This window comes from Madurella fahalii (assembly GCF_045866475.1).
Source record: "Madurella fahalii IFM 68171 DNA, scaffold_4, whole genome shotgun sequence".
NCBI classification, from domain to species: Eukaryota; Fungi; Ascomycota; class Sordariomycetes; order Sordariales; genus Madurella; species Madurella fahalii.
In genome coordinates this window covers 1,209,379-1,237,287 of record NW_027263974.1, presented here as the reverse complement: position 1 = coordinate 1,237,287, position 27,909 = coordinate 1,209,379, and the positions used below count along the sequence as shown (strand labels likewise).

The following is a 27,909-nucleotide window of genomic DNA, read 5'->3' as shown; positions in this document are numbered from 1 at the left end:
CCTTGTCGGGCATTAGATCTCTTTCGGTAATGTAGTAGCCGCACATTGCATAAAAAGTGTCTCCGATAGTACGTAAGAATGGATGTAACCTGATAGAGAACATGATACCGAGGAGGGCGGAAAGCGTGGAAGCTATCAGAGGTTCTATCCCGCTGCGGTCAACCATAGCGTCCTCCTGCGATACATAATGGAATTTGCAGAGGCTGGCGAAACCACTCCACCAGTGACATGATGGTAAAACGCACCTGGTCTTACAATCGCCTGTGAGGATAAGGAGAGACTCTTAGCTGCGTCCGGACCAATGAAACGGTCTGTTAAGCTCTATAAAGCCCTTCTTACCCAGATGCCGCCAGTAGTCTCACGTGATCGGTCGCCAGACCGAGACTGGTCCACCCCACTAAAAGTAACGAAGAATTGGTTTGCCGCGCAAAACAGTTGTGTTCCAAGAGGTCTTTATATACGTACGGCCATGGCTGCTGCCTCTGATGCTCTACTATCCCGTTCCTTAACTCTCTGTACAAAAGGAGGTATCCGATCAGCCAGCACGGCGTCGGCCTTCACGCTGTTCGGCAACCTGCCCCTTGAACTCCGGCAGCTGATATGGCATCTTGCTATTCCAGACGATGAGCCTGAAGTTCTCATCCTTCGAGGAGAAAACCTGGAATTGCACGGCCGGAACACTACCCCGGAGCCCATGACGGTAGACACGGGATTCCCGGCGCTGATGCACGTGTGCCATGAGTCGCGCGACTTCGTGATGAAGCATAGCAGGCTGCGTTTCCGCTCCTCTCGCGAAGCCCGTTGCAAGGTGCCATTCGGCCCTTTCCGGTTCGAGTTGGACACCGTGTTTTGGAACCAGGACCTTTTGCCCTACCTCTGGAGCCCTTTCTACACGACCAACCATGGCCGCTGGCTGTCGCAGCTCCGGCACCTGGCCATAGCGTCGTCGAGAGCTTTCCGAGGGCAGCACGTAACCGACTGCATCATCAGACGCTGCCTCGAGCTCCGGAGCCTGTCGGTAGTGTTTTCCGACTCGTCCGACGATAACTGGGCGATGTCAAGATTTGTCGAGCCGGAGCGGCGACACAAACTTCGGCGTATCCATCCTGACCGTGCTCGCGTCATGACGGTTTTACGCGACGCCATGTGGTGCGATCCGGAACATCGGATCACGCTCGAAGGTTTCTTAATGCTATTCTGCGATGAGATCAACGCACATGGCGAGTCCATGAGCGAGCCGCACGAGGCCTGTGTCGGGCAAGCGTGGAGTATCCAGTCGGATTCCAGTGCGGACCTCAGCTGCTTCGCCCAGACATTCGTTGAGTGGCGCCGCGGGGAATGGGCTGAGGGATGCACCGAGTGGAGGCCGCCGCGGGGATAGCGTGTCGTCTAGGGAGAGCTGTAGGTATGCCAAGGAACGATGCGTAGATGAGTTTGCATTCTGTAATTTCCTCTCAGCTCTTCGTCTCTGTTTATTTTCGCCCTCGAGACTCTCTTCAACCCACCCAGAAACCACGCTTCCTGGCTTCCAACTTTCGATCCTCAGCTCCCTGCAATGTGACGTTTTGTACGAGTTGCACAGTTTCTCTGTAGCCTCCGTATCAGGCACTTTGGAGAGCTTTGCCGTATTAGCCGCACCCCCTACCAACTACAAGCGGCTTGGTAGACGGCGGACAACGCGCCTTTCGCCGGCGCGTACGACCCAACAGCCATAGTATACAATTAACGTGGGTGAGCGTTGCCGGGGACGGTTAGCCGTTCATCACTTGCTCCCTGTCTAGTCAACATTGGTAATCAGGCTCGGAGCTGGCTTATTTTCTCAGACGTACCTTAGATGTAATACCATGTCCCCGGACGATTCCCCAGGCAGGGGAAGCCGCCCCTCCTGCTCGAATCAACCCAGCTCCTCAAGATGCAGCTTCTTCAATACGAGAATGCTCGCACCGTTTGTACTGTGCGCGCTGGCCTTGACCTTGAGCGTCGTGTCCGGTCGCCAAGCCATTCGCTGCTGAGTATATGCCGCAACGAACGTCTGTAGGTTCCCAATGGTGTACCGTTCCATCAGGAGTTGGGATAAAAGTCGTAGCTCAGCTCATAACAGTATCTCCCTCTTCGCGGCTCGCCGGCGCTTCGGGTGGCGGGCGGAAGGTAGACGAGAGAAGTGTAACTATACACTGAAACCGAACACTGTGCTAGGCTATACGACCCGGGGAGGCGGCTGCTACCTCGTCGAAACGAACTAAAAGCGATGCCCCACCGACAACTGCTAACAAAGTAACACGTTGGAGTATTGTTTAGCAAACTGCGGCGGCCTCTATCCCCCATCCGGCTGAATTTCGGAAGTCTCGAATTGATTTCCTGGGTTAATTTCTGGGCCGATCACATGGTGTTGATGGAACTTGTCCGCTTCCATATACTACACCATCGTGACTGCTTCCCTACTCCGGGAGCGATATGCCAGTACCGAACCAGAATTCACAACACACGACAGGCTCAGATGGCTCATAAGTACGTGTGACCATACCCAGAACTTACACCGTGGCTAATCCACCCGAGTCCCATCCAACGATTATCATCTAGTATCGGTTGGCAAAAGAGTTGTTAGTGTGCCAGGGCTTCCTCTTTCATTCACGACTATGACAACGTTGACGAATGGGCGTGAAGATGACGTGGTAAATCTAGGGCTGAGCTGAGTTAGGTAGCATGCGATCACGCCAGACGAGCAGACCCTGCCCTAAGTATTGAAATGGTGCAGAAACACACATCTACACCCACATACCCATCAAAAACAAGCGGGAGGGCAAAGGTGGCCAAATCCCAGACAGACAAGATAAACAAGATAGGCCAGGCGACACCACCACAAATTGGGCCCCTGCAGCCTAAACAAGGTCAAAACAACAGGCGCAGAGGGAGATCGCTTTGCACGCAAAGAAAGCTCGTCAATTAAGCCCGTAACAGGTGTGGAAAAGAGTGCTGAATTGATTGTCCTGTCTAAGGAGCAATAGCTAGAACGGCTCCACTTGTGGTGCAAAAGACATATGGGCCCTCGGCAAGTTCCAGCCTCCCGAGCGCCATCCTAGTAAGTGTGGCCCTCTGATCAGAGGGACCCTGTTCCCTGGAGAGAGTTTTCCCCATCTCAATACAATATCCCAGCGTCGCCGCGTCCGTCGTCTTCTGCACTGCACAGCGGTTGTCGAACTTGGGCTTCATACCAGTTCGGTCCAAGGCAGTGATACATGTTTCTAGTCCTCGCACCACCGATGTTCAATCCTCAACCGGGCACAATGCAAATTCGCCCCGTCTCGCGCCATCATGGATCATAACACCACAGTAGAAGGCTTTAGTCATCGGTTCTTTGACCTTTGGGTTCGAATGGATGTAATACACGACACGGTCGGCGCCAGGGTTGCCGCCAGAATAAGTCTTGGATCCGGGCAGAAGGGGGAACTCATACAGCTGCTGGCCCTTGCACTTGTCGGAGAACTTTAACTTTTTGTTGTTGCCAAATTTGTGGGGATAACCGACTGGAATACGACACGGTGGAGGTTAGCTGGTATAGAATGGAAATAGGCGAAAAGATGGAAATACTCTTTTTGGCCACGTCTGCTGTGGTATCGATAGCTGCCTGGATCGCACTCTCGGCTTGGGGACGGCTGTACCGGTAGCCAGGACAAGCTATGAACTGGTCGCTCGGGGGAAGATTGAAATCCTCTCGCTTGCCCAGAGCCCCAGCGGGTGCGAAAATCGCGAGCGAGAGCTCCACGAGGACGAGACTTATAGCTAGGCGGGCAACAGGAAGGAGGTACATGTTGGGCGAAAGTTTCAAGTTGGGGGGTATGATAGTTGGGTTACCGGTGGCTTAAGATGGCATATGAAGGCATAGTGTAGGTGTAATGAAAGTGAACGACTGGGACCGATGGGATTATACCTTACGGATGGAGCTTCGAGCAGATGAGCTGCGGAAGGGCTGGGCGGTTGGTTGTCGTTTGAAGTCGACGAGAACGATGTTGCCGGTGACCGGGCGGCCAACAAGATGTTCAGTGAACCTACAAACAGGGCATCAATGGCTCTCGATGATGGTGTCACAATGATACCGACTGTTTTACTTCGCCGCATTGCTACTCAATGTCCAGCACTGAGCAGCAATTTAGCTAGTTCGGTAGTGGCTCGTTAGTTGAGTGTTTGGTTTGTGTTACCTGGTACGGAGATACGGTGCACAAGCTAATTATGTAGTATCATTGGCCTGCCCGGAATCCTCATCGAGCTTCCAATCCGTAGCCTGCGTTGGCTGTAACAGTTTCAAGTTTCCACAAGATATGATTTGCCCTCACCAACCCCCTGTCACCCACACCACTCCGAGCTACCTCACTCAGGCACTGCTCAGGCGCTACTCAGGGCATGATCAGGGAAACTCCCAAATGTGGTTTAGACGAGTAGGTCGTACTCTGCAACTCGAATGGCAACTTCTCCCGAGGAACCAGTTTTAGGCCACCTGTGTCCCAGAACTTGGACCACCCAGCCCCCCCCCCCCCCCCCCCTCTCCTCCTCCCTTCCCCCAGTGTCCCATAAACCCAGTTCACGTCTCCCGTCCAGTCTCCATTTCTGTCCTCTTATTTACCTTTTGAGATAGAGCTCTGAGAAATATTGGAGATTCAGAGACAGCTTCGTCGCAAGATAAGCTGCTAGTTCGTTCTCTACAATCATATTTCGAATGAAGCTGGAAATAATTTCCCGTCATCGTTTTCAACGTAGAGCTTGACGACAATCAACTCAAGTCTGTCTATTCAGTCGCAATATAGGATCGGAATTGGCGTTGCCATGTTCGAAAGCGTAACCTGCGCTTTTAAGATCCTGAGGTAAGCGAATGCGAGGGTTCGAGAGCTTTCACACTATTGCAAGCATGCCAGCCCATGAAGTGAAGGTTTGGAAGATCGAGAGACTGGGGTTAAATTTCTGTTTTCATTTTTAGATTTCAATGAGCGGTATTATTGCTGCTGTCTGTAGAAAGTCTTATATTGTGCGATAGAGAAACTGAACATTTTGATTGTGAATTTTAAGTTGACTTTTGTATCAAACGTTGATCTGCATCCAAGAGAACCTTTGAATTCGGCAAACTTTTGTTCAGACCATTATTCGTAAATATCATTTGAAAAATACGTTTTGTGATCATACTTAGAATCTTGGAACGTACAGACTGTAGGAAGCAATACTTCTTAGGGCGCCAAAGGCACCAAAGCTAGCTTTAGAGTTCATGCTATCTTTTTGCCGGTTCTGTAATTTGCTCAATGATCAATGTTATATCACCTTTGAACAAAGGTAGTCCATCCGGGTTTTCGGTTCAGTTTTGAAAAAGTGTAAAGCTTTATGTTATGAAGTGCAGGTTGTAGATGCATATTTTGGTAGGAAGGTTTTAAGCCAAAATAGTCGTTAAAAATGTTTTAGGGACGACTGGATAAACAGACGTTAATACCCCGGGTTTCAGAAAAGCTCTTGATAAGGCGGGACAAGCTGTAACGATTCCTAGGATATTCATCAAGCTTATTAATGAAGAAAGTAAACTGAACAAGTAAGTCCGACTGTCACACGGCTAAGGTTGAGACTGCGGGGACAGCCCCTGGCATTTGGTCTGCCCAACGTACGGCCTTGCGTTAGGATTCCATGGACATATACTCCAAGCTTGTTACGTCTCCCAGGCGTTCGTTAATGTTTCCCAAAGCCGGGCTGGGTTGCTTACAGCGAGAACACCTGCGTTAAGTTGTTTCCGCAACAGGCCAATCTATTTCAAGCTAATGGTGAGGTTATCCGGAATGAAAGAAAGATGATTTGATATGCGTGATTTCGAAGGTTCGGAGTGCGGACACCAGTCTAGGAATTTCACCGTGGTAAATTTTTGGATAAATATAGAGAAGGTCAGGACAAAAAAAAAACATACCTGGAGATAGCCTAGAAAAGGACAGTGATCGACGTCTGTATTTATAGATTTGCTGTTTTGTGAGACGAACCTGGGCACACAAAATTTCCTTTCCCGTACTTCGCGCACTTACCCTGGCTCAGTCTCGGCCCAGTTCCTGCTCAGGTTTTGCTTAGCTGTGCGGGGAGACCTGCTCTTTAGTAAACTCGTTGTGCACAAGATCCTTTTTTTTTTTTTTTGGCCGCAGCCTTCGTATGATGGATCGAGTCCTGGTCTGTGGCCAGTCCTCTGCGCTCGTATGTCCTGTAGTGTCGTCTGGTGTCGGATGGCCAAGACCACTGCTCTAACAATTATAAAACAGCCTTAACTCTGTGAACCCACCATCAGCCACAGTTGTGGGGCGTCAGCCACCGTATTCCTCACACTTCTATAAACCGTCAATCTAAAAATAGAGCGGCATGTGGTACCCCTCTGATTGTCTCATTGCGGCTAAGGCCCGTCACCAAATTCCATTGATGAGCCCCGCCAAGATTGCATATTTTCCGTCAGAATTTTGTTTCCCTCAGGTATCCAAGCTGACAGCCCTTTCCTCATCTCAAGACGCCACCAGAGGCTTTAAACTAAACCTTCTGAATGATGGACGGACCCGCTTCCTGCCCTCGGAGATGGGCTTTGCTGATTGGAGCTGGTTACTACATGACGGGTAACGCCAGGACGGACAACTCTGGACACACCGCCCACTACGCCAGCCTTGGAGGTTGCGTCAATGATGTTGCGCTAGTCGAATGCTTCCTTAAGACGGAACTCGGTATCCTAGATGAACACATCATCAAGCTCACGTCGACGGCGCCAGACGATGACGCTTATCAGGGCAGACCGAAAGAGGATATGTCGGTCTGGCCAACCTACCGCAACATCGCTCGCGCCTTTGCCAGGCTTAGCAGCGAGACGCGTAGGGGCGACCTGGTCTACATACACTATTCGGGACACGGCGCCCGCGTGCGCACAGCATACGAACGCGTCAAGGGACAAGACGGCATCGATGAGGCTCTGGTCCCTGTTGATATTGAGGTCGTGGCCAGTGCGAACATGGACCAAGCCAAGTACCTTCGTGACGTCGAGATTGCACAGTGGCTGCAGGACCTTGTCGGAAAGGGGCTTGAGGTGACGGTTGTCTTGGACAGCTGCCACGCCGGCGGCTCGACACGACGAAAGGAGAGTGCCACCCCGCGGGGGACTGGCTTCATCGACCGCTCTCTGTTGCAGAGCGACTTGTGTGTCGGCTCCCAAAATTCATGCGGTCCAGCTGCGCCCGCAAGCTTGAGACACGGCCGAGTTGGCAAGAGCTGGCTGTTGGAGGCGTCCGGGTACACTCTCCTTGCCGCCTGCACTGCTTTTCAGAAGGCATACGAGCATACCTTCGCCGAGAGGCAACATGGAGCTTTGACTTACCATCTAATTGATACCCTCCGCCGCTATGGCCAGGACTCGGTATCAGCAGAAGCTCTTCTGAGCCGCATCGCCATCAAGGTACAGAGCTACTTCTCTGAGCAGACACCACTGCTGGAGGGCGAGACAACCATGGCTTTCTTTGGCGTTAGCAGCCGCGCCTGCCCCGTTCACCGCCCCCTCGTTTTGGCCGTGGACCCGGCCAGCGGCCTTGTCGAACTCGATCACGGCGATCTGCATGGCGTCCACGTTGGCGCCGAATATGGTGTATACCGAGATGATACCTCTTTCCCCTCCGATATGATTGCTAAGATCCGCGTCACGAAGCCCCAGGGGCTCAAGGCTACCGCCGCTTTTATCGGCCCCCACAGGCCCCCCGATTGGGCGGCTGTACGGCCGGGCTTCCGGGCTTTGCTGCTAAAGCAAGCCCCAGAGAAGATGGCGGGTGTCCGGCTCGTTGTGCCGAACGGAACAGAGCCAGGCGCTGAGCATGTCCGAGCTCGGTTGACCAGCCTGCGGCGCCACATCGAGGAACAAAAACGACCGCCTTCTCTTTGGTGCCTACTACCAGACGAAGACGTCGGGGGGTACGAGAGCGTTCCCCTCGCACTCTCCGTTACCATCACCCCCGAAGGTTTCTACGAGCTGCTAGACGCGTCGCAGGCTGTCCTCCCCAACCTGCCTAAAATTCCGGCAGCGGATCCCGCATCATCTGGGAGTTTGCTGGCATGCCTGAGCCATGTAGTGCGGTTTCGGTTAGTCCAGCGTTTAGGGGCTGATCCGGTCTCAGCCTTGAGGACGCCATGCAGATTCGAGCTGCTGGGTAAGTCAACCGAACCCCCTATGGAGGCGGATGCCGGGGATAACCTCTCTGGGGAACTCATCTTTCCTGCTGGCTTGGAGCTTGCCCCACTCCACAATGGAGCATACACTGTCAGTAGTGGGGAGGTCGTGAGCGTCGAGTTTGAAAACAGAGGCAAGTCTCCAGTATATCTGACCGTGCTCGACCTGAAACCACTCTGGGGAATTGAGAAGCTGTACCCTGCGGGTGCTGGCGCATCCGAGTGCGTCGGGCCAGGTGAGAAGCGCATGTTGCCTATCCAGATGGAAATACCGACGTACCTCTCGGGAAAAGGCCGCACCGAGATTACCGAGACCCTGAGAGCAGTCGTTACCGTCCGCCACACATCTCTGCAGGCGCTAGAGCTGCCCGACATCCACGAGTACTCGACCCGAGACACTCTTTTTCTCGACTTCACAAGTGCTCTTGATCAACTGTTGAAGGATCTATCGCCCGCCAGCCGTGATGTCAAACTGAAGGGACGCTCGGGTGGCTCATGGCAGATTTACGATATCAATGTGCGTACCACTAGCGGTACAGCAGAAACAGCCACCTTCATCTCCGCGCCGCAGTTCTAGCAGACTATATTTGGCCTCTGGAAGTTGCCGCGTCTGTCTCCAGGTACTTAATCTAAGCTCCATAGTAGACATAGGGAACCCAGAAAGTATTTACTAGGCGCTTGTTTTTATGCGTTCCAAACTCGAGCAGCTTGCCGTCCCTTGAAGCGGCCCTATCGTTGATTTGGCTATCACGAAGCGCCCGGATGGCCGTGTGAAGCCCGAGGGAAACAGCCGCATCCGTCATCCCTTGGTTCCCCAAAGTCTCATAGAACACGCGTGCAATGTCTGCACAGTGGCTGTCAGAAACTTTCCAGAGCGTTCCAACTACGTGGCGAAACCCCGCTAGCTGCAGGGTACTGACAAGATGAATACCTTCGTCTGCAAGCTTGTCCGCATCGCTAGCCCCAGTCGAACAGGCAGAGAGATACCCGAGAAATGGCTGGTTCTCATAAAACTTGCAATCTCGGAGGTCCCCCAAAGTCAACGGGTTTTCTTCCCAGTCTTGGAGCAGTAGGCAACTACTCGAAGGCTCCGCAGAGTCCGACCGGCCGTGGCCCGCAAAGTGGAATATCTTGCAAGATCCCAACTGGCTGAGGACGGCGTCCTTGAGCGGCTGCGGACAAACGGGCTCCAACTCAAGCGACTCGCACATGCCTCGCAGCATAGAAACTTCATCCGCAGCAAAGGGGAGCGCCCCGGTTGCTAAGCCCGGCGTTACCGGCATGGCAACCAGCAGAGCCCGGTCGGCCCCGGGTGCCGAGGCGGAGGCGGAGGCGCGGGCGCGGTCTCGGCGCCCGTACTGCATCGCCTTGATGGATGAGGAATACGACGACATGACCCTATCCAGGACCGTCTCGGTTGAGCCTTTGGCATAACGTCCGGCGGCGTGGAGAGGCAGTAAGCTGAGAAGCCCGGTAGGGACCCACCACACCCGGGGCCAGCTGCGACCCGGCGTTGGACAGCCCGTGAAACCCAGCGCCTCGAGAATCGGGCGGCAGGCTGCATTCCATAGCCACTCCAGCATTGCCGGATCTACATCGGAAGAGCCTTGAAGTGCTGTCCGGAGATCCCTGACTCGCTTTTCGGTATCCTCCAGCGTCAGGGCGGGCAGCCCCAGCTGCCTAATCTGATCATGCTCGACAAGGAAAGCATCGCAGCGGTAGGTGCTAAGATTTATGACGACGATGGGGTCCGGATCCGCCATGGATTTTATCTCGTCCAACGTGGCCGGAAGGAGAAAGTTGCCAAAGCCCGGCTGCTCGCGAATCCTGGCAACAAGCTCGCCAAACTTTTGATCCGATTCGTGACGTCGTTTCGCTCGCGACTGCCAGAGCGGCGTGTTGCCAGCGGGCAAGATAAAACCTGGTGTTTCATATGGGCTATCCAGCTCGTCTCTCAAGCGGATAAACTCAGCAGCGAGAGCAGGGTGATGCCGTTCAAGCTCAGAAATATCGGTACGCATCTCTGCTAGTGAGCCGGAAATAACACCGCGACCGACCTCGAGAAGCTGCAGGGCGTAGCCCGGGTCCTTTTCTGCGTTTAGGGCTATCGCCGCTGCTGTGCGGGCGAGATCTGCACATGATGCAAGCATACGTTGCTTGTCTGTGTGCCGCAGCGACTGGGGACTTAAATACCGGACGAGGTAGACGGCTTCGTGCAGAACCTGGCTCGCCTTTTCCCATTCTGACTGCAAGGCGAGGATGCGAGCAACTCTCTGGGCCAGTTCAATACGTATCGACGGCGCGGCTGTATAGCAGCCCCAGCCTTCCAAGTACGAAGCGAGTGCACCGGCTAGGTCGTCAGCTGAGCAGCCCCGCTTGTATCTTTCCTCCAGCCAATTTCCGAGATTGAGCGACCAGCGAGCTCTATTTGGTTCATTGTTGTCTGTTGCATTAACCGCGGCCTTCATGTAGTCGATAGATCGGTTGAAGAGTTCCTCGGAACCTCCCTGATGAGCGAGATAGGCAAAGATGGCTCCAATGTCATTGTGATAATCGACTTGGTCTGGATGACCCAAAGGAGTAGCGCGTACCGCTACCTCGAGCTTCTTGATGGCTTGTTCAAGATCGCTATTCGACCCCGATCGTTCGAATCGTCTCCAGAAAGCTTTTCCGAGGCTGTGGAATACACGTGCCCGGCGTGCATTTCCTTCGTGCACCTCTTTTGCTGCAGTGCTGAGAACATCAATAGCTTGATCTAGGCTGCCTGCGAGGCCGGTTCTCTCATATCGCGTTACGAGTGCTAACCCTAGATTGTTCACGCGGCTGGCACGATCGGGCGAATCGCCTGGTGTGCTCTCGGCCGCTATCCTGAAATAATCGATAGCCCGATCGAGATCTTCAGTCGAGCCGGTCCGTATCGACCGTTCTATAGCAGAGATACCGAGACTAGATGCCATCAAGATCCGGTCAGGGTGGTCATTCGGGGTGGCCTCGAACGCTTCTGCGGAAGACTCTACGGCATGGTGTAGGTCCTCCACCGAGCCAGTCTTCGCGAAGCGTGCCGTCAGCAGGGTTCCGAGATTGGCTAACCGGCCAGCCCGAAGAGGCTCATCGCCGGGTGTAACTTTCAGTGCCATATCCATGATATCGATAGCGTGGTTAAGGTCTTTCAAAGAACCGCTCTGGTCATAACGGCTACCTAGCCAGCCTCCGAGGCAGGTGAGCCACATTGCCCGGTCGTAGTGATCTTGAGGTGTGATGGCCAATGCGGACACGGCATTTTCGATGGCCTTGTCGAGGTCACCCATCGAACCCGTATGATTGAACCGTACGCCGAACTTGTTTGCCAGATTGTGGAGAATGGCGGCTCGATCCGGGTGGTCGAAGCGGATTTCCTCTGCTGCTATACCCATGACCTCGATTGCGAGGCTGAGGTCGTCTATATTTCCAGTTCTCGTGAACCTCATTGCAAGCTGGTTTCCAAGGCAGTTGAAGACGATGGGCCGGCTGGGATGTTCTCGAGGTACAGCTTCCTTGGCCGCTTTTATCGTCTCAATAGAGCGGTTGAGATCCTCAATGGAGCCAGTTCTCTGGAATCGTGCACCGAGTTTGTTCCCGAGCGACACCATCCAATTGAATCGGCTCGTCGGGTCTTCTCGCGCGGCCTCAACTGCCGCACCCGCAAAGTCGATTGCTTGATTAAGGTCATCGATAGAGCCGAGCCGTTCATAGCGCTTGCCAAGCCACACTCCGAGGTTGTTCAAGCGACCGGCTCGATAAGCATCGTCTGTGGGGGCAGCGTCAATGGCCGTTTTCGTCGCCTCGATAGCCCGGTCCAGATGGTTGATCGACCCGGTCCTCTCGAATCGCTTTCCGAGCCTGTTGCCGAGGTTGGTCCAAATCATGGGCCGAATCGCATCACCTACCCTCACAGTCTCCGCGGCAGCCTGGATCGTCGCAATAGCCCGATCGAGATCTTCCACCGACCCGTTCCGCTCAGATCGTCTTCCAAGCCAGTGTCCGAGGTCGTTCAGCCACGTTAGCATCTCGGGATGCTCCTTGGGCAACAGATCCACCGCAGCGCTCGCAACCTGAATGAGGAGGTCTAAATCATGTATCGAGCCTGTTTCCTCAAATTGTGCCTCAACCTCCGCTCTCAAGGCTCGAAGTTGTTCGGCGATATGGTCGTGGCTCTCTCGTGCGGCACCCACTGGCTCCGATTCTTCCATGACGATCCTAGCTAAAACGAATTCTCTCTGCTTGGGCTCTCAGATGATTCTCGACATTTTCCGTTGAGAAGGGCGAAGGCGATGTGACTGTCGATTGCACCCCGCACGCTGCCAATGAAGCCTGCTGAGAAATCACGCCCTAGCAGGCGGAGCTAGGTGGTGGGATTAGGTACGGAACATGGCTTGCATGGCTTGATCACGTGTTGACAGCCAAGTGACATAAGACCCAACGCATTGGCACTACATATCATCGTCACGAGCGCTGGCTAAGAGCACGGATTCACCCATAGGTTTGGCTGTGATCTACCGCTATTTTCTAAGGCGTAACGTATTGAAGAAGATACTAGATAGGTCCAACTTTCGAGGTAGAGGCCACACACACACACGTTAGGCCCTAGTGATACTGATTATAGGAATTATCGATGCTAGCTACTTTTTTTTAGAAAAGAAAAAAAATACAAATTACACTCCTAACAACTAATAATAAGCAAGGGCTAGCACGGCGGCTAGAAACACTAGTGGCGAAACGCCGAGTGCTAATACTCCTAGTCCGTGTGTAAATTTAGGCCGAGCTATCAACGGTGCGAGAAACGAAGACGGTAAGAACAGTCACGTATCTGGCCGCGTTTGTGAATCCCGTTAGCACCTAGATGGACAGTCGCAACAGTGACTTGGACTTACGTTGCTCCGGCTAGGACTAATTCAAAAGTCCGCACTCTCATCAGCGCATCCAAGACGAAAAGAAAGACGGCGCTTGATAGCACAACGATGCTGATCCGAGGCACGACCAACGGGACAGAGTTGCAGACGACGACAGGAGTGAGAAGGAGGGCGATGGTGACGATGAGGATCACGACTCTGGTCAGCCGCCTTATCAAGCTCCCCGAGTAAATGTACACATTCGGATTCGAAGATATGCTTAAACCTGAGCACTATTTTAGGACGGGAGCCGCCAGCCGGCGGCTCTTCCCCTGATCAGCCAATAATCCTTATTCGCGACAGCGACGCTCTACTTCAAGAGTTACGTCCTCGATGAAAGTAAAGAAAATGAACAGCCCGGCTATTCTCGTGCACACGTACCTGACGGAAGCCCTTGTAGGACCAAATCAAGGCATTCTCAATCCAAGACTCTAGCCGAGCAGTCGCGTTATCACCCGGGGGAACGAGACTAACGAGATCTTCATGTCCGAGGTAAGATGTCTCGTCACGGTCCAGCGAGCCTGTCCCGATGACCCAGTTCTGAAGGTTCCGCGTATCGTAGGCCGGGGCTTTTTTTAGGCTCATGATCCTGTGGGAGCGTTCAAGCAGCGAATCTTGGTGTGATAGGGACTGTTGTTAGAATAAGGTGCTGCAGCAGAACGAAGAATATTTAGGAAAGCCGGTGACGGGGTTATTGATGTGTCCTCAGACGAACGGTACGTACCATAGTCGATTAGAGCAGTGTCAAGCTCAGCGAGGACCGCCGCCCGGTTGGCGTTCGCGTCGAACCTACTCTTGCCAAGAAAGAGGGGAGATTGTTCCTCTCGGTCGACCCTGTCAAGCTCCTTTTCTAATACTGAGATCTTGTCCTGCTTCAGTAGCAAGAGCCGGGCCCGAGCCCGGGAGAACTTGCGGAATACGTAGAATGAGTCGCTGGCGGCTAACAAGGCTGTGTATTGCGGGTACCCCTGCCTGTAGGACTCGACTTTTTCATTGTCGTGTTAGCCCTTGGAAGCTTACGGCTCGTGACCTATGTGCCTTATGAGGTTGGTTTAGCTCACTCTGAGTACTGGTCCTCAACTCCCAGCCCTCATGCTGGGACTCTACGTCGGTTGGATGACCTCGCTCCATGAAGCACAAGGACGACAGAATTGACCTCAGTCTCTCCATTTCTTCTCTCTTCCTTCCGACTTGCGCCGTGAGCGATTGGGAGCTGAGCTTCGACGGCCGCAAGCGCGAAATGACAATTAGAACTGAAGGGGGCCCCTTGGTGGCCGATTGGGTCGTATGATGCTAGAAATGAGAAAACGACAGATACAGCTGCATTCTAGTGGGATAGCTATGCCTATAAGGTGTCTGCCTTATGAAGACAAAGCCGGGCTGCGCCAAATTCAGTAGGTACATCAGGCAGAACCCCGATGCGCCCAATTAGTTGATCGGATCATTGGAGCTGATGGCTAGCGTGTGTGACGAGCATGCGCACTCGACAAGCGAGTGCAACGCCTTCCGAAAACTGAATAAATGCAAACCAGCGGTCAAAGACCAAAAGATTTAAGGGGGATCAAGCGGACAGAAGGTCTAGGTAGGTTGAATCTGACACGGAAAGATTTAGGGAGGCAGAGGACATAGGGCGACGAGAGAGAAAAATTACCTTAAGGGACGTTAATATCGCCTCACCTGTTAAGCCGGGTCATTGTTTCGCCACCTCCTTTTAAACAGGCCTATTCCTCATCAGCAGGATTTAAGGCAACGACCGCACATCGCGCTTCTTCTTCCTTCTCCCCTTTTTTTTCTGAGGTGTCCCTCTCGCGAGGTGCTATTGGTAAGCCGCGGGGCCCACGGTGGATTGGTACGTGCCGTTGGGCATCAAGTTCGCCACTGGGAGGCCCAACTGGGTTTGGAGGTTTTCGCTTCCCCCCTCCTGCTGTATCTGTTCCAGAGGCGGAGCGCTTTGCGTAACGAGAAGGGCGCGTCCCCCCCCCGCCCCGGGAGCAAGACGATGCCGGGGCTTAAGTAAGGAGGATCCCAAGACTGTGTTCTTACGGGCCGAGATCGTGACTTTGCTTTTGGAGGCGTGCGCATAAAAGACGAGCGTACGCGATCCCTGGTAGTGCAAGGCGAGCTTCGCTAAGACGACTACGTTTTACCACTGCATTGTCTATATACAGCCCTACAAACTTCGCTGTAACTGTATTCGCGTTGTTAATCCTCTAACGGGTTTAAAATTAACCGGCGTATCACAACTCTAGGTTTGGTTCTCTTCCATCCATGCGCCTAATCAGTCTGTCGATATATTTTTACTGCACGTAACACCACAATCCCACTAGCGATACCTCCGGGATACGGCTAATCCCGAGTACTGGGCGTATGATTCAGGTTGTGAGAGCAGAACGCTCAGCGCTGGGGAAATGTTGTCAACGAGAAGTCGAGGTAAGCGTCTCAAATACAGAGTTACATAGATACACATTGATGATTGTCTTTGCAGTCTGTAGAATGAAGATGGATGTTGCTTGCATACTGAGCTAGCCTAAGTCTTTAATCTGTCTATTGGTTAAGCCTGCCCATTTTATGGAAATCCATGGGGCTATTGTTAAAGAAACTGTGTACTGAGAGCAGGTAGAGAATACAGAGCACACGGGGAACCCTTATCACAGAATCCAGCAGAGCACCCTCAACTAATCCCCGACGAGATTCACCCCCTCACGGCCTTGGTCACGAAGTTGAATCGTGACATGGCTCAGGAGCTTATAGCAGAAGAATCGGTCACAAGGTTGCAACACCAACAACGGAAGGGTTTACAGAGGAGATAATTTCCTACAACTAGAGCAGGTGAAACTTTTACAATAGCAAGAATTGAAGTATGAGAAAAAGTTCCATAGCTACCCCGTTTAAATAGATAATTTTCTACCTCATGGAGGGGGGGGGGGTTTACGGCTCGAAGGGCGGTGCCAGGAGGCTAGGTCCACATGAGAAATTGGAAGGCAAAATTGGCAAAGTCACGGTACAAGGGAGACATTGGGCTAGACTATGGAGACGCATGTACGGTACGCTCTGACATACAGGCAATGAAAAGATGAAGGGAGTATCTAGCAGTGAGTGCGCACACGGATGTTTACCGCATCCCAGCGTCCTGCTGTTCCTCTCGCCACGCCATCATCAAAAATAGGGAGTTGGCGGAGGCAAGGAACAGCGGATTTCGAAGATAGTGACTCCAGAAGTGTATCCATGCCCAGGGCAGCAAAAGACGTAGGCTCGTCAGTGACCAAGATTTTAATAACATCATCGCACCAAGTTCGGCCGGCGGCTATTAGCTGGTCGGGCACGCACATCTCTAATTCCAGGATTTCACGCCCGGTGAAAGCCCGAGTCTCATCCTTCGGTAGGACAACCTCATGATCGCCATCGAATATGTTGCGCACCTGCCACAGGGGGCCTAGGTCATATATGTGGAAATACAACGGCCCGCTGCTGTCGTTGCGGAGCTCGATTTCGAGCGTCGCACCGCTTCTCACGTCCATTCTGCTACTTTTGCTACCGCTGTCGATATCCTGCCATGAGGTCTCGCCCATGCCCCTAATGCGGACGGTAAAGACATGGCCCAAGGACGACAGGGAGGAGCGCGGATTTCTAATCGACTCAATATGGCGGAAGCGCGTCAAGTGCAATAGCGCGCCGAGTAGCTGATGAGCCTTGGCTGTGTCTCCTTGGCCCGAGTCGTTAGGGTCGTTGCGCTCCACGAGCGGCAGGTGCGCTGGGAGGCTAACCACGGGCCTGGTATCGTCGTCGACATCGGCACGAATCTCATAGTCAGTCCAAGTAGTATTCATCCCAACCGAAAACGAGCCTGGCCACGGATGCTCTGCACCGGGTTTTAGGACGAGGCCTAGCAGTGACCCTTCAAGCAGCACCTGACGAAGCCCGGGTAGATCCGAGGCAACGCTGATGGGCATCGTCTGCAGTGATGGCTGGCTGACGAGCCTTGCGCTCCAACCGACTCCGACGGCATTGGAGACCCGGCTGCCATCAACTCGCTGCAGCAACGATACAAGATCCCCAGCGCTAGCCACTTTGGCACGTACCGCTGCGCCTCGGGCGTCAGCGGACACCTCGGCGGCCATGGCGATAGGGTATAGATTTAGCAAATCGCCGTCGAACAAGCCGTGTGCTCGGCCGGCGCGCAGCATGAGCTCTGCCGTTGGCGATCTGAATAGGGGGATCGCGGCGGTATCGATGCTCGGTCGCAGGACACCTAGGAAAGAAATGTTCTTGTTGCCGTAGAGCATGGGCGTCTGCCTTATGCCTGGAGACCATGTCATGTCGGCGAAGCGCGAGCACACCGACTGGTAGATGTCACCCAACCGCGCATCGACCGCTCCCAACCGCAAGAGGGTGCGTATGAGGAAATGGGACAGGGCGCCTACTGGGCCATACCGATCCACGCTAATCTCCTTGGCCACCTCGTGAGGCCCGCAGGCAGTGATGATAGCGTAGCCAGCGGGGTCGATCAGCCAATTGGGGAGAAGTGAACCGTCTCGGGATGCTGTGCCGGCGTTGGTGCTAGCCTCGGGGTGGAATAGCCGGGGAGATGCAGCATCGACTTCGACATCGTATGGGAGAAACCGCTCGCCGGCGGGCTGTGGGCCGGCGACATCGTCATTGTCACCGCCCCGCAGGACGCTACCGGAGAAGCAGCAGTCGAGGATAAGCGTGACGTGCAGTCCCTTGGATACCATGTTGCTCACAAGACACGCAAGGTCAAAGCCGCGAAGGTAACAGACAGAATCACCGGCTGCTGCTAGCAGGTCTAGGGAAAGATCCGCCGTTGATTTGTGCGGGTGCGTTGATCCAGGTACCAGCCCGAGCGATGTGCCGTGGCCGGAATAGTGGATGTAGACAAAGTCGCCGGACTGGGCGCCCATGGTGATGGCCTCAAGACGGGCTACTACATTGTCCCATGTCGGCCACTGTCGCTCGTCCTCGGGTGGGCAGCGTGCTTCTGCGTCGGCCGGCTTGCTTGCCACCATCAAGTCAATGTGGAAAGCCATTGGCCGGCTCTCGAGGTGTTGGCGAATTGCGTGAACATCGCGCACACAGCCCCTGAGCGGCTTATCGAAGTAGCAGTCGATCCCGATAAGCACGGCAAAGCGCTGCGGAGGCCGCTGCTCCATCCTTGTCGGTTTGTCGAATTGTCGTAGCTGCAATCGCTAGATGCCAAATGTGACCTGAGTGAGCGTTATCTGGAGGGAGCCTGTAGTGCTTGCGGAGCTTGCCCAATCGGCCGATCTGCGGTAGCTACTGTTTTGGCGTTTCTTTTCCTCCTCCTTGTTCTCCTCGTGCTTACTTTGCTTGTTCTTCTCCCTGATTACCTAGGCAGTGGTGTCTGAGCCCATTCATGACCTGATGTCCGCATCATGCGCATATTTCTCTCCTGGGTTAACGAATAGGAAATGGCCACGAAGCCTGCTCACGAAGCCTGCTCACGATAGCTGCCCACGGAGCCTGCCGATGTGCTGCGGGCGGGCTATGGTTGATAGTCCGAACCCCCACAGTTGACCTGCTGGCCTTCGAACGGCCATAACTGGCCGCGCTTTGAGTGCACGCACCCCTAATTGAAATTGCAGAGAGAACAGAACGTGTGCCTTTTAAAGGTAGTCTTTTTTTTAATAGTACGCGCGATACGCGTAGTTTGGTTAATAAAAAGGGCTATTCCAGGGGCTGTGGTACTGTGCATTATAGTATTATTAGCACTATCTGACACTATTTGCCTAATTGCACTCTATATCTATCATTTTAGCAACGCGCAATTGCCCGCACCGTTAAAAAAAGACTACCGTTGAAAAGTGCGTATTCCTTTATATTTTCTACCTCAATGCGGGATGCGCGCACTCAAAGTGCAGCCAGATATGGCCGTTCCAAAGCTGGAAAGTCGACTCCAAGGACTGCTTGTTTTCAATCGCGCACCTTTCCTCAAAAAAGTGGGGAACGACGTGGCGTTTGGCTCACACAAATGGCTGATTGGACGCCGGCAAATCCCGCGGGCAGATACCTAATTTAATGCGACAGCGAGGAGAGTGACTGTCCGCGCTAGCCGCATTTGCGCGCATATCTGGGCCTTGGGACAGACAAAAGCCGCAACTTCATTACAAAACCCCATAACTGGAGCCATGTTCTCCACGCCCTCCCCTAAATTCCTTTAAATTCGCGCCCATCTCAGGTTGACCTAACGGCGCGCTTTTTTTTTTTTTTTTTTTTTTTTTTTTTTAACTTGGACACGCGGTAACACAGTCATGGATCCGAACAAGGACGAGCGCCGAGACGAGCGTCAATTCGAAGGGGGTTCTGAAGAGGAACCCAAAGAGGAACTCAACCAACTGGTCGAGGATGGGTGAGCATTAAAAATTTTGCCGTTTACTGGAACGCAATGCTCATAGCTCGTCACCAGACGACAAAGCCCGGCTTTTACGATTATAGACCCGGACGACCCTAACGGAGGTCGCCCACGCATTCTCGTCACCAAGGCATGTCAGCCCCTGTCAGCTCCTGTGCTAGAATATGGACGAATGCCAGACTTATCCCTAGCGCGTCAACCTAGAAACCTAAATTCAGTGTCGGCCAATCCGTCTATGTCCGCGTCTCAGGCTCGACTGAGCTGCAAGGGCCGTTTCTGGTTGCCACCGTGACCGTGTCTACCGCTATGTATACCCTGGCGTTTTCCTCTGGCCAGGCGGCTGTGGGAGGCCGCGAGGTTCCTGAGGATGATTTAGTGGCTGGGTAACAATGTGGTTGGGTGGTTGGCAGTGCCTCAACTTCATCAAGATCTGCGTTGGATAGATGAATTTATCGCAATGGGCCGGCGTTTAAAATTAACTCTACTTTCAGAGGACAGCTCTTCAGCGACAGCCCACGCTTTCCTACGCTATGAAATAGCCTTTTCCCCCCATAAATCACTGATATCTAAGATAATAGACCGGATCCGAGTAGAGCGAGGTTCTGGCCTGTGATCCTCGCTGTACGGTATCACTCCTGGTTTGGGTGCCAGAGACGGTGCTGGAATTCCATCTGGACGATTTGTTAGATATGCAGCTGTGTGAAACGGTAAGCTTCTGAGTAAGGTACTCTGCCCTAGTAAAGCGTAAGCCGCTACTCATTCCGCCAAGTTGCGTTCCCTTGTACTAGCTATTGCCAAGTACGCCAAACGCCGGGGAAACTTTACTTTCTCAGATTTTGAATACCCAGGTAATATCCCGCGAGGCACTTAACGCAGTTCCCTGACGCGACCGCAGCGTCCAGTTATCGGTTCCCTACGCGGCTTCGACGCCTAGCATACCAGAGCGTTTTCAGAAGGCGCCTTAGCAGTTCCTACTCTCTGGTTTCGGCACTACTGTCTGATTCTAAGCACTGCCAGCTACGCGCCAACATGGATGAAGGGGCCCCAAGCAACTACGCCATGTCTCCCTTCGCTGATGTAATCTGTTAGGGCTTCGTGCAGCGCCGTCGCTACGTCCAGGCCAGACGTTCTGCCATCTGGGAAGACCTTTGTATAGAAGCGCCGGGCAACCTCCCCGGCGGCGGCGTCCTCGGCTCCCCACATAGTACCTATGACATGACGAAACCCCAGCGCCTGGAACCAGTTGGCAAGATGAATGGCCTCGTCAGCAAGCTTGCCGTCGACCTGCTCGGCCGTGGAGCAGGCCGATAAGTAGGCAATGGCGCCGTCCTGGATGTCGACGCCCTCGAGGCTCGCGATGGACAGCATGGCCGGCTCAGTGCCGCCAGACCGCGCCAGGAGCAGGCCACTCTGGGACGGGTCGCGACCGATAGACGCGCCGTGGCAGGCAAAATGCACGACCGAGTACCGCGGCAGCCGCTCCAAGACCGCCTCCGGGTCGCATTGTGAAAGATGTTCCAGTGCCGGACCAAAGGCATCCCGCGCGGCGCTCTCCTCATGTTGCGTGTCCAGGTCTCGGTGTGGAGGTGGGTTTTTCGACATGGTAACCAGAAGCATCCCGCGCCCAGGCACCGTCGCTGCCGTCGACCTTCTAGCCTTGTCGCGGCTGAAGCGCAGCGTCTTTAGCGACGACGTGTAAGACGAGACGACCCGGCTGAGAGTATTTTCCCGCGAGCCCACTGCGTGCGAACCAGCCGCGTGGAACGGAGCGCGCCCAGCGATGCCCGTCGTGAGCCACCAGACGCGCCCCGACGACGTCAGGTCGGTGGCGTCGAGTATCGGCTTTACCGCAGCCTTCCAAAGCCACAGTAGCGCACTCTCTGGTGTTGAGTCGGTTGTTTTAGCCTTCCTCGGGACCGCATTCCGCCTGGATTCACTGCCGAGATGGCTAAATAGCTCAACATGCTTCTTCAGGTCTTTGTGCGTCATGTCGACAAGGCGCACGAGTTTGATCTCTTGGGTTGTTACGATGATGGCATCGCAGCGGATCAGCGTTGCATTGACGACGATCAACGGGCCGTCGGCAGCGAGCTTTCTAACGCTCTCTTCGGTCATGGGCAGCTGGAACGACTCCCACCCCGGCAGCCGTCTGATCTCGGCCTCGGTCTCGGCAAGAGACCGAAGTAATCGTTCCTGGTGCGCCCTGGCATGCCTGTACGTGCCCTCCAAGGATAATTGCTTAGAGACAAACGCCAGCTGGATCCGAAGGTCATCGTACTTGGCGGCTAGGGTTGCGTCTCTGTCAGCCAAGCCATTGGTGTCGGCCCTCGAGCGCATCGACAACCCCGAAATTATGCAGCGTGATTCTTCGAGCGACATGAGAGCTTCAAATGGGGGCCGCCCAGCCTCCAGTGCCAGGGCGGCGGCGTACGCCCCAAGTCCAGAGACCTGGCTCAAGGTTTGTTGGAGGTCTCGGTTGGAGACTGGATGCGAGTGGAGAGAAGGCAGGAGAGAGACGGCGCTTTGGAGCAGCTGATTAGCCTTGTCGAGTTCCCCGTCCTCCCAGCATCCTAGTCCTGCCTGGATCGCAGCCGGTATGCGGATCAGCGGCGACGCTCTCTCCGTGGCCGCCGCCAGAGCGAGATACTTCTTGGACTCCTGATCTGCGGGTCCCTTGTCCTCCTCTCCTGTGAGGAGGTGCTTCCGCAGCAGCAAGACGCCCAGATGCTTGCGCCGCTCTCCAAGATATTTGTCCCCCTCAGCTGTCGCATCCAAGGCTTCCCGTGCGTGAGTTACGGCTTTATCGAGGGCCGCTATGGCTTTCAGTTTCTGCCCCTGTTCGGTCAGAATCTGGTGTTGAACGTCTCGGAGATGCATTAGGTTTGTTAGTGTCCTGGCGCGCTCAGGATGTCCTTCTGGCAGTAGGCCAAGAGCGTGGGAGAATATGATTGCCGCATCGTCTCCCACGCCAACATCCCTGCGGATATCCATTAGGGTCGAGTACCAAGCGCAGGTCATGTTTAGCGTGAAGGCCTTGAGGTTTGTATCGTGGGGATCTAAGCTGTCTATGGCCTCCCCACCGCACCGTGTCGCCTCGTACAGCAGATCCGCCGCCTGCGCAGGATCCACCGTGCGCATTCGGTGACATTTGGCCTCAAGCATGCTACCGTAGCCGCACAGCACTTGTGCCCTGAGCCGTGGGATAGCATCCTTGCCACGGCTTGCCAGCCAGGTTCGGGATATTCTCAGGCCTTCTTCGAGACTACTAGACAGGTGCGTGGCTTGGTAGTGAGTTAACAGCGCGGCGCTCAGGCCAAGGTGCTCCGGGCCCACAACCTCGGCAAAATGGGCCATCTCAATTGCCTCGTAGCCAAAGCTGATAGCCTGCTCAAGATCCTGGACCGAGTCGCTTCGGAGATATCGACTGTGGTGTAGCATGCAACAGAGGTACAGATACCCAGACGAATGTTTGTGATCCTGGCGCGCCCTGTCGAGGGCTTCTGAGTGGTAGCTGATCACCTTGTCCACGGCCTCGACACCGTAGTGACCGGATTGGAAATTCGCCTGGAATGTCTTGGCGATGTTGTTGTAGGTATCCCACCATTGCTCGCTTCCCGGACTCATCAGCTCTAGGGCCCGTCTGGCAGTCGATATTGCCTCGTCAAGATCGTTGGGATTGCCTAGGATCTGGAATCTGTTGGCTAGCCACAGACTTAAGCGGCTCAAGGTTCCTCCTAGTCCCTTGCCCCCAACAGTCCATGCCTGCAAGGCATCTCGGGCTGCACGGATGGCTTGCTCTATGTCATTCGCGTCTCCACTTCGTTCGTACCTAGCGTGCCATAGCACACCTTCGTCTTTCAGAAGGTATGCGCGGTCGGGGTGGCTGGATTCGAGTGATGCTATGATTTCTTTCTGAGTCAATATAGCCTCTTCGATGCCCTTGATTGAAGCACCTCTCAGTGGGCCAAGCACGTAATCGGAGAGGTCTACCATAACGGCTCTGTGGAATGACTGTGCTGGATAATTGCTTGACTTGGGGGCCCCCGCAGTCTGGGAACATGAGGAATTGAGTTGAAAAAGTGGGTGACATGCGGGGATCGAAATAAACACGGGCATCGGCACGTGATCGGCTTGGGCAGAATTGTGCGCAGCAGCTGCCATAGGCGTTACCCCTTCCCTGGCGAGGCAAGAGGCAGCTTGGTTGCTTGGAAAAGTTCTCCATTCACGCTTTGCGGTCGGCGCATGCGTGCATCTGTTGCGAAGCCACGGCTGTGGCTGGCATTTCTTAGCCCCTTTCTCCCCGCAATTGCTGCATTTATCTGCGACCCAACGAGCCTTGGCTCCAGAATAGTACTTCTTCTAATACAACGAACGAAATGAACAAATGGAACGCACTAAACCGTATTCTTCGCAACATCATCCCCCATACTGTCCTCCGGAGTCTTTGATTTTTTTTTGGGACAACATGGCAGACACAGCTAGCGAGAAGTGGGCGCTGCTCATCGCCGTCGACCGGTACTCTGATGAAGTTAATGACAAGAGGAACCTCCTCGGCGCTGTCCGCGATGTCGAGCACACAGCTACATTCTTGAGAACGGGTTTGGGGATCCCCTCAGATCACATCACACTTCTCAAAGCCACCAACGATCCGACAAGGCACTGCGAGCATCTGGCAGCGCTGCCTACCAGAGTAGCCGTCGTCGCTGCACTAAGAGACTTGGCCATGCGGTCAAAGCCCGGTGATTTTGCTTACATTCACTACTCGGGTCATGGCGATCGGGTCCCGACCAAATACCCTGACCTCAAAGGAGGTTGTCCCTACGATGAGATTCTATGCACCCTTGAGGAAGATATACGCGATGTCGAGTTCGGCCATCTACTCGACGAACTAGCTGACAAGGGCCTTGTGTTGTGCGTCGTGCTAGACTGCTGCTATGCGGGCGGTACAATGCGTCTAGACCACCAAGCCAAAATTCGGTGCAGAAGCATCGCCAGCGGTTCTGCGAGCATGCCAAGGGATAATCACCAGTGTCCACCAGAGCGGCACCCGCGGAATGCGACCCCTCCTGATACGTGGTTCTACCGGCAGCGGGCTTACAACATTTTTGCGGCCTGCCAACCGCATGAGGCAGCACAGGAGTGGACTGCCGACGACGGCCAAGTCTACGGAGCTATGACTTATCATCTGCTTCAGTCACTGAAATCACTGCAGCACGCAACCGAACCAGTCACGTACCGCTTAGTGCAGGAGGTTCTGGAAGCCAAGTGCAAGTCCAAGTTCAAACAGCAGCCGATGCACTTGGGCGATGGATCACGGGTTCTCTTCGGCTCCATGAGAGCCTCTGCCTTTGGCCTGGCAAACTTGGTGGCAAGTGTCGTTGAGACGCAAGGGGAGTCTGTAACGCTAAACAAGGGGCTGGCGAGCATGATTCTCCCTGGAGACAGATTTCGAATCTACGATCCCGCACAAATGTCCATGGGATTTTTGCGTGTGGATGCGCAGGCGGCCGCCGAAGCGGTTACCACCGCCGTAACCGAGCTACGATGTCGGGCTGCTCTCGTCAACGAAAACACCGGAACTTTGCAGCGCGTAGAGATCGGGTGGTTCGCTCAGCTTTCGAGTCGAGTCAAAGCCGCGACTGTCAACTTCATCCTTCCAGAGTCGAAACAGAAATGGGCTCATTACTCTGCGCTCCGACATTTGCAGCAGGACTGCCACTTGTTCGCCGTTAGCCCTATTCGTCTCACCGTGCAGATTAATGCGTCCGATCGGGGCGCTAACCTGACGGCAGAGCTTGACGAAACCGGTGCGTTCCGGTTTCGGGACTGGCAAGGTCACCCCATGGCGCATGTGCCTGCCCTGCGAACCATGTCCTCTTCTTTCAACACGGAGTGGGCCATCTTCCTGCTTCAACATCTATGCGTTTACCAGCTTGTCGCAAGCGTCAAATGCCAAACATCTTCGTATACGGTGCGCTACGAGATGGAGGTGCTAGAGGATGTGGTCGACGAGAGCGATACCGAGTCCCTTGCGGCCTGGCGAATCCGGTTCAAAAACATGGACAGCCGTGTGCTCTACGTGACCATGCTCAACCTAGGGCCAGCATATGGAGTGCACCAGATCTTTCCAGATGACGGGGCGAGCAGCATGGCTGTGGAACCCGGAGAAGAAATCCCGCCCTTCATAATCGACATGAAAGTTCCGCCGCTGCTACGAACCGCGTCGTCCGATCCTGACTTCACAATGCGCGATGTGATCAAAGTCTTCGTGACAACCGAACAGGCTAACTTCAGCCACTACCGGATGCCTGACCTGCGTGGCCTGGACGAGGTGGACGAATGCGCAACAGTGCTGCGGAGCGTAACCCGAAATGGAAGGCTGCTCCTGTCGCCGCCAGTCAGGACTTGTAAGATCGAGGAGAGGGAGATAATTACCACTGGGAAACATGGATAATCCAAGGGTAGGATAACAGTAGTCAAGTCTTTTTATCAACGGGCGTTACCGCCCAGAATCATCCAAGCGTGCCTAGATTGCCACAACCCGGTACCCTACAGTAGTATGTAGCTAATCGTTTTGGGGTCAGGACAATTTTTCGGGTTCACCCTTGACACTGCGCGGCGGTAGTGGTTCTGGAATCCAGCACCACGTTGGTTTTAAGTGATCGTGTTGGGAGAAGGTGCTTGTAGCGGCGACGAAGGAGCGGAAGAAGTAGATAGCAACAGGGGTGTAAGAAACCCGGCTGAAGAGATGGAAACATAATTCCAAGGCGAGGGCCATGTTCACACGGCGCGTCGAAAATATGAAGCGAAGGTAGACGTATCAAGGTGGTCACCCATTATGGTGAAGCAGAACCAAGCGACGTGGATATATAGAGGCTTTGGAAGCCCCCATCATAGGGCCCCATGCCTAAACCACATCGAACCATTCCATACAGGCCTTCCCCAACATACAAAAATCCCTCCTCCAGCAACTCAAGAAGAACCATGTTTTTGCTCTCGCCCTAGCATGAGCCCACACTCTACAACCTTGTGGTGCGTGGGCGTCGTTCCTGCTCAACTACAAACCGCTGTTCTTCGTGGCCGAGATAGGACCGAGAACCACGCTCGGCGCCCGCATCAACCTTAGCCTCATGAAAGACTTTCTAGTTGCGCATCTAAGCACCTAAAAGACCATCGACAGCCAGCGGTTCGTCCATACTTAATGTCACTCATCAGTCTAGAGAGACGAAGAGGTGTTGATTAGTGTCTTGAACAGTGTGAATATTCCCCTTCCCCCGCTTTACTTCGAGAAACCATTATCACTCTTATCCCGGGTGTCGACGATCTTGCCATCGACCGCTCAGTGGACTTTGACGATACGATTATGGCTGATGATAAACGCTCAAGACGACCAGCTGTCTCTATCGAGCCCACAGAGGCTGTCTATAAAATGGGAAAATGATCTGCAATTGATGGAGTTTGTCAACAGACAGTTCCCCACCTCGACCACCAAGTTCGGAGTAGGGGAGAGCCGCATGAGCCCTTCTTTCACCGTTGCCAGTATGGTGAAGTTGTGTAACCTGCATCTTGAGTGGACTGATAGTCTCGAAGCCCATTTGAGGCTCGACCGGCGGAGCAAAACGCCGTGGATCCTCCAGATTTGATCTTAATGAGTTCGATTTCTGGAAGGACCAATTGCTGGAGCTCTACGAGGAGATCTACCTCGCGCCGGCCGACAGCTGGAGACAGTTATGGATTAACAGGAGGAACCCCCACCAGTATTATACCTTTTGGGTTGCCCTTATTGTGTTGCTACTGTCAACTGGCTCCTTCATTACTTCTACTGTTCAGGCTTGGGCGAGCGTCAAGGCTCTCGACATGCAGATGGCGAATGCTTAATGAATCGTAATAAGAAGACAAGCTCTAGTTTCACAGATAATTCATGAACAAATAAATGGTTTTCCTAATGGAATTGTATTGAATATGCGAAAATTATAAATCAATGTACCGCGAGATTGTAAGGGTGGGAACACAATATGGATCTTTGCCCAAATAGACTTTAGGTTTGGTTGAGAAGAGGGAGAACCGAGCAGCACTGATCCATAATAGTTTGTCTGGGAAGCAGCCAGAATCAATCCCCCAAACGTAGTATTAATTTTGAGGAAACACTGGGCAGCTATAGAATAATACTAATGATTAGTTTGTAATAGATACTGTACTGTTTTAAAATTAAGGATAAAATTCTAACCTCAAGGCATGATAGTGTATGTACTTCCAGAGGTTAAATCCGGCGACGACGTACGTATTTATTCTGCCGGTAGAGCATCTATGACCAACGTTGTGACGGGCTGAGCCCCGTGGTAACCTCGGCAACTCTCGTCGGTGGTGCCGAGACCGTGGGGAGGGGCGTAG

The 27,909-nt window shown here is 53.7% G+C and overlaps 8 protein-coding genes across 8 annotated transcripts; 3 read left to right on the top strand and 5 right to left on the bottom strand.

Annotated features, from left to right (window-relative positions):
• Positions 1-694: 694 nt before the first annotated feature.
• On the top strand, positions 695-1,381 carry MFIFM68171_07362 (uncharacterized protein; the record flags this gene model as incomplete). The annotated part of the gene is made up of 1 exon (XM_071062782.1): positions 695-1,381. One exon carries the CDS (start codon positions 695-697, stop codon positions 1,379-1,381), a length of 687 nt encoding a protein of 228 aa, XP_070918883.1.
• Positions 1,382-3,264: 1,883 nt separating this feature from the next.
• MFIFM68171_07361 (ribonuclease T1) lies at positions 3,265-3,808 on the bottom strand (the record flags this gene model as incomplete). The annotated part of the gene is made up of 2 exons (XM_071062781.1): positions 3,265-3,524; positions 3,589-3,808. 2 exons carry the CDS (start codon positions 3,806-3,808, stop codon positions 3,265-3,267), a joined length of 480 nt encoding a protein of 159 aa, XP_070918882.1.
• A 2,799-nt stretch (positions 3,809-6,607) lies between these two features.
• MFIFM68171_07360 (uncharacterized protein) lies at positions 6,608-8,779 on the top strand (the record flags this gene model as incomplete). The annotated part of the gene is made up of 1 exon (XM_071062780.1): positions 6,608-8,779. One exon carries the CDS (start codon positions 6,608-6,610, stop codon positions 8,777-8,779), a length of 2,172 nt encoding a protein of 723 aa, XP_070918881.1.
• Positions 8,780-8,831: 52 nt separating this feature from the next.
• MFIFM68171_07359 (uncharacterized protein) lies at positions 8,832-12,431 on the bottom strand (the record flags this gene model as incomplete). Its single annotated transcript, XM_071062779.1, has 1 exon — positions 8,832-12,431. One exon carries the CDS (start codon positions 12,429-12,431, stop codon positions 8,832-8,834), a length of 3,600 nt encoding a protein of 1,199 aa, XP_070918880.1.
• Positions 12,432-12,993: 562 nt separating this feature from the next.
• On the bottom strand, positions 12,994-14,300 carry MFIFM68171_07358 (uncharacterized protein; the record flags this gene model as incomplete). Its single annotated transcript, XM_071062778.1, has 5 exons — positions 12,994-13,048; positions 13,113-13,363; positions 13,512-13,744; positions 13,855-14,115; positions 14,192-14,300. 5 exons carry the CDS (start codon positions 14,298-14,300, stop codon positions 12,994-12,996), a joined length of 909 nt encoding a protein of 302 aa, XP_070918879.1.
• Positions 14,301-16,216: 1,916 nt separating this feature from the next.
• Positions 16,217-18,298, bottom strand: MFIFM68171_07357 (uncharacterized protein; the record flags this gene model as incomplete). The annotated part of the gene is made up of 1 exon (XM_071062777.1): positions 16,217-18,298. The coding sequence occupies one exon, from the start codon at positions 18,296-18,298 to the stop codon at positions 16,217-16,219; it is 2,082 nt and encodes a 693-aa protein (XP_070918878.1).
• A 2,237-nt stretch (positions 18,299-20,535) lies between these two features.
• Positions 20,536-23,511, bottom strand: MFIFM68171_07356 (uncharacterized protein; the record flags this gene model as incomplete). Its single annotated transcript, XM_071062776.1, has 1 exon — positions 20,536-23,511. The coding sequence occupies one exon, from the start codon at positions 23,509-23,511 to the stop codon at positions 20,536-20,538; it is 2,976 nt and encodes a 991-aa protein (XP_070918877.1).
• Positions 23,512-23,983: 472 nt separating this feature from the next.
• Positions 23,984-25,972, top strand: MFIFM68171_07355 (uncharacterized protein; the record flags this gene model as incomplete). Its single annotated transcript, XM_071062775.1, has 1 exon — positions 23,984-25,972. One exon carries the CDS (start codon positions 23,984-23,986, stop codon positions 25,970-25,972), a length of 1,989 nt encoding a protein of 662 aa, XP_070918876.1.
• Positions 25,973-27,909: the final 1,937 nt, after the last annotated feature.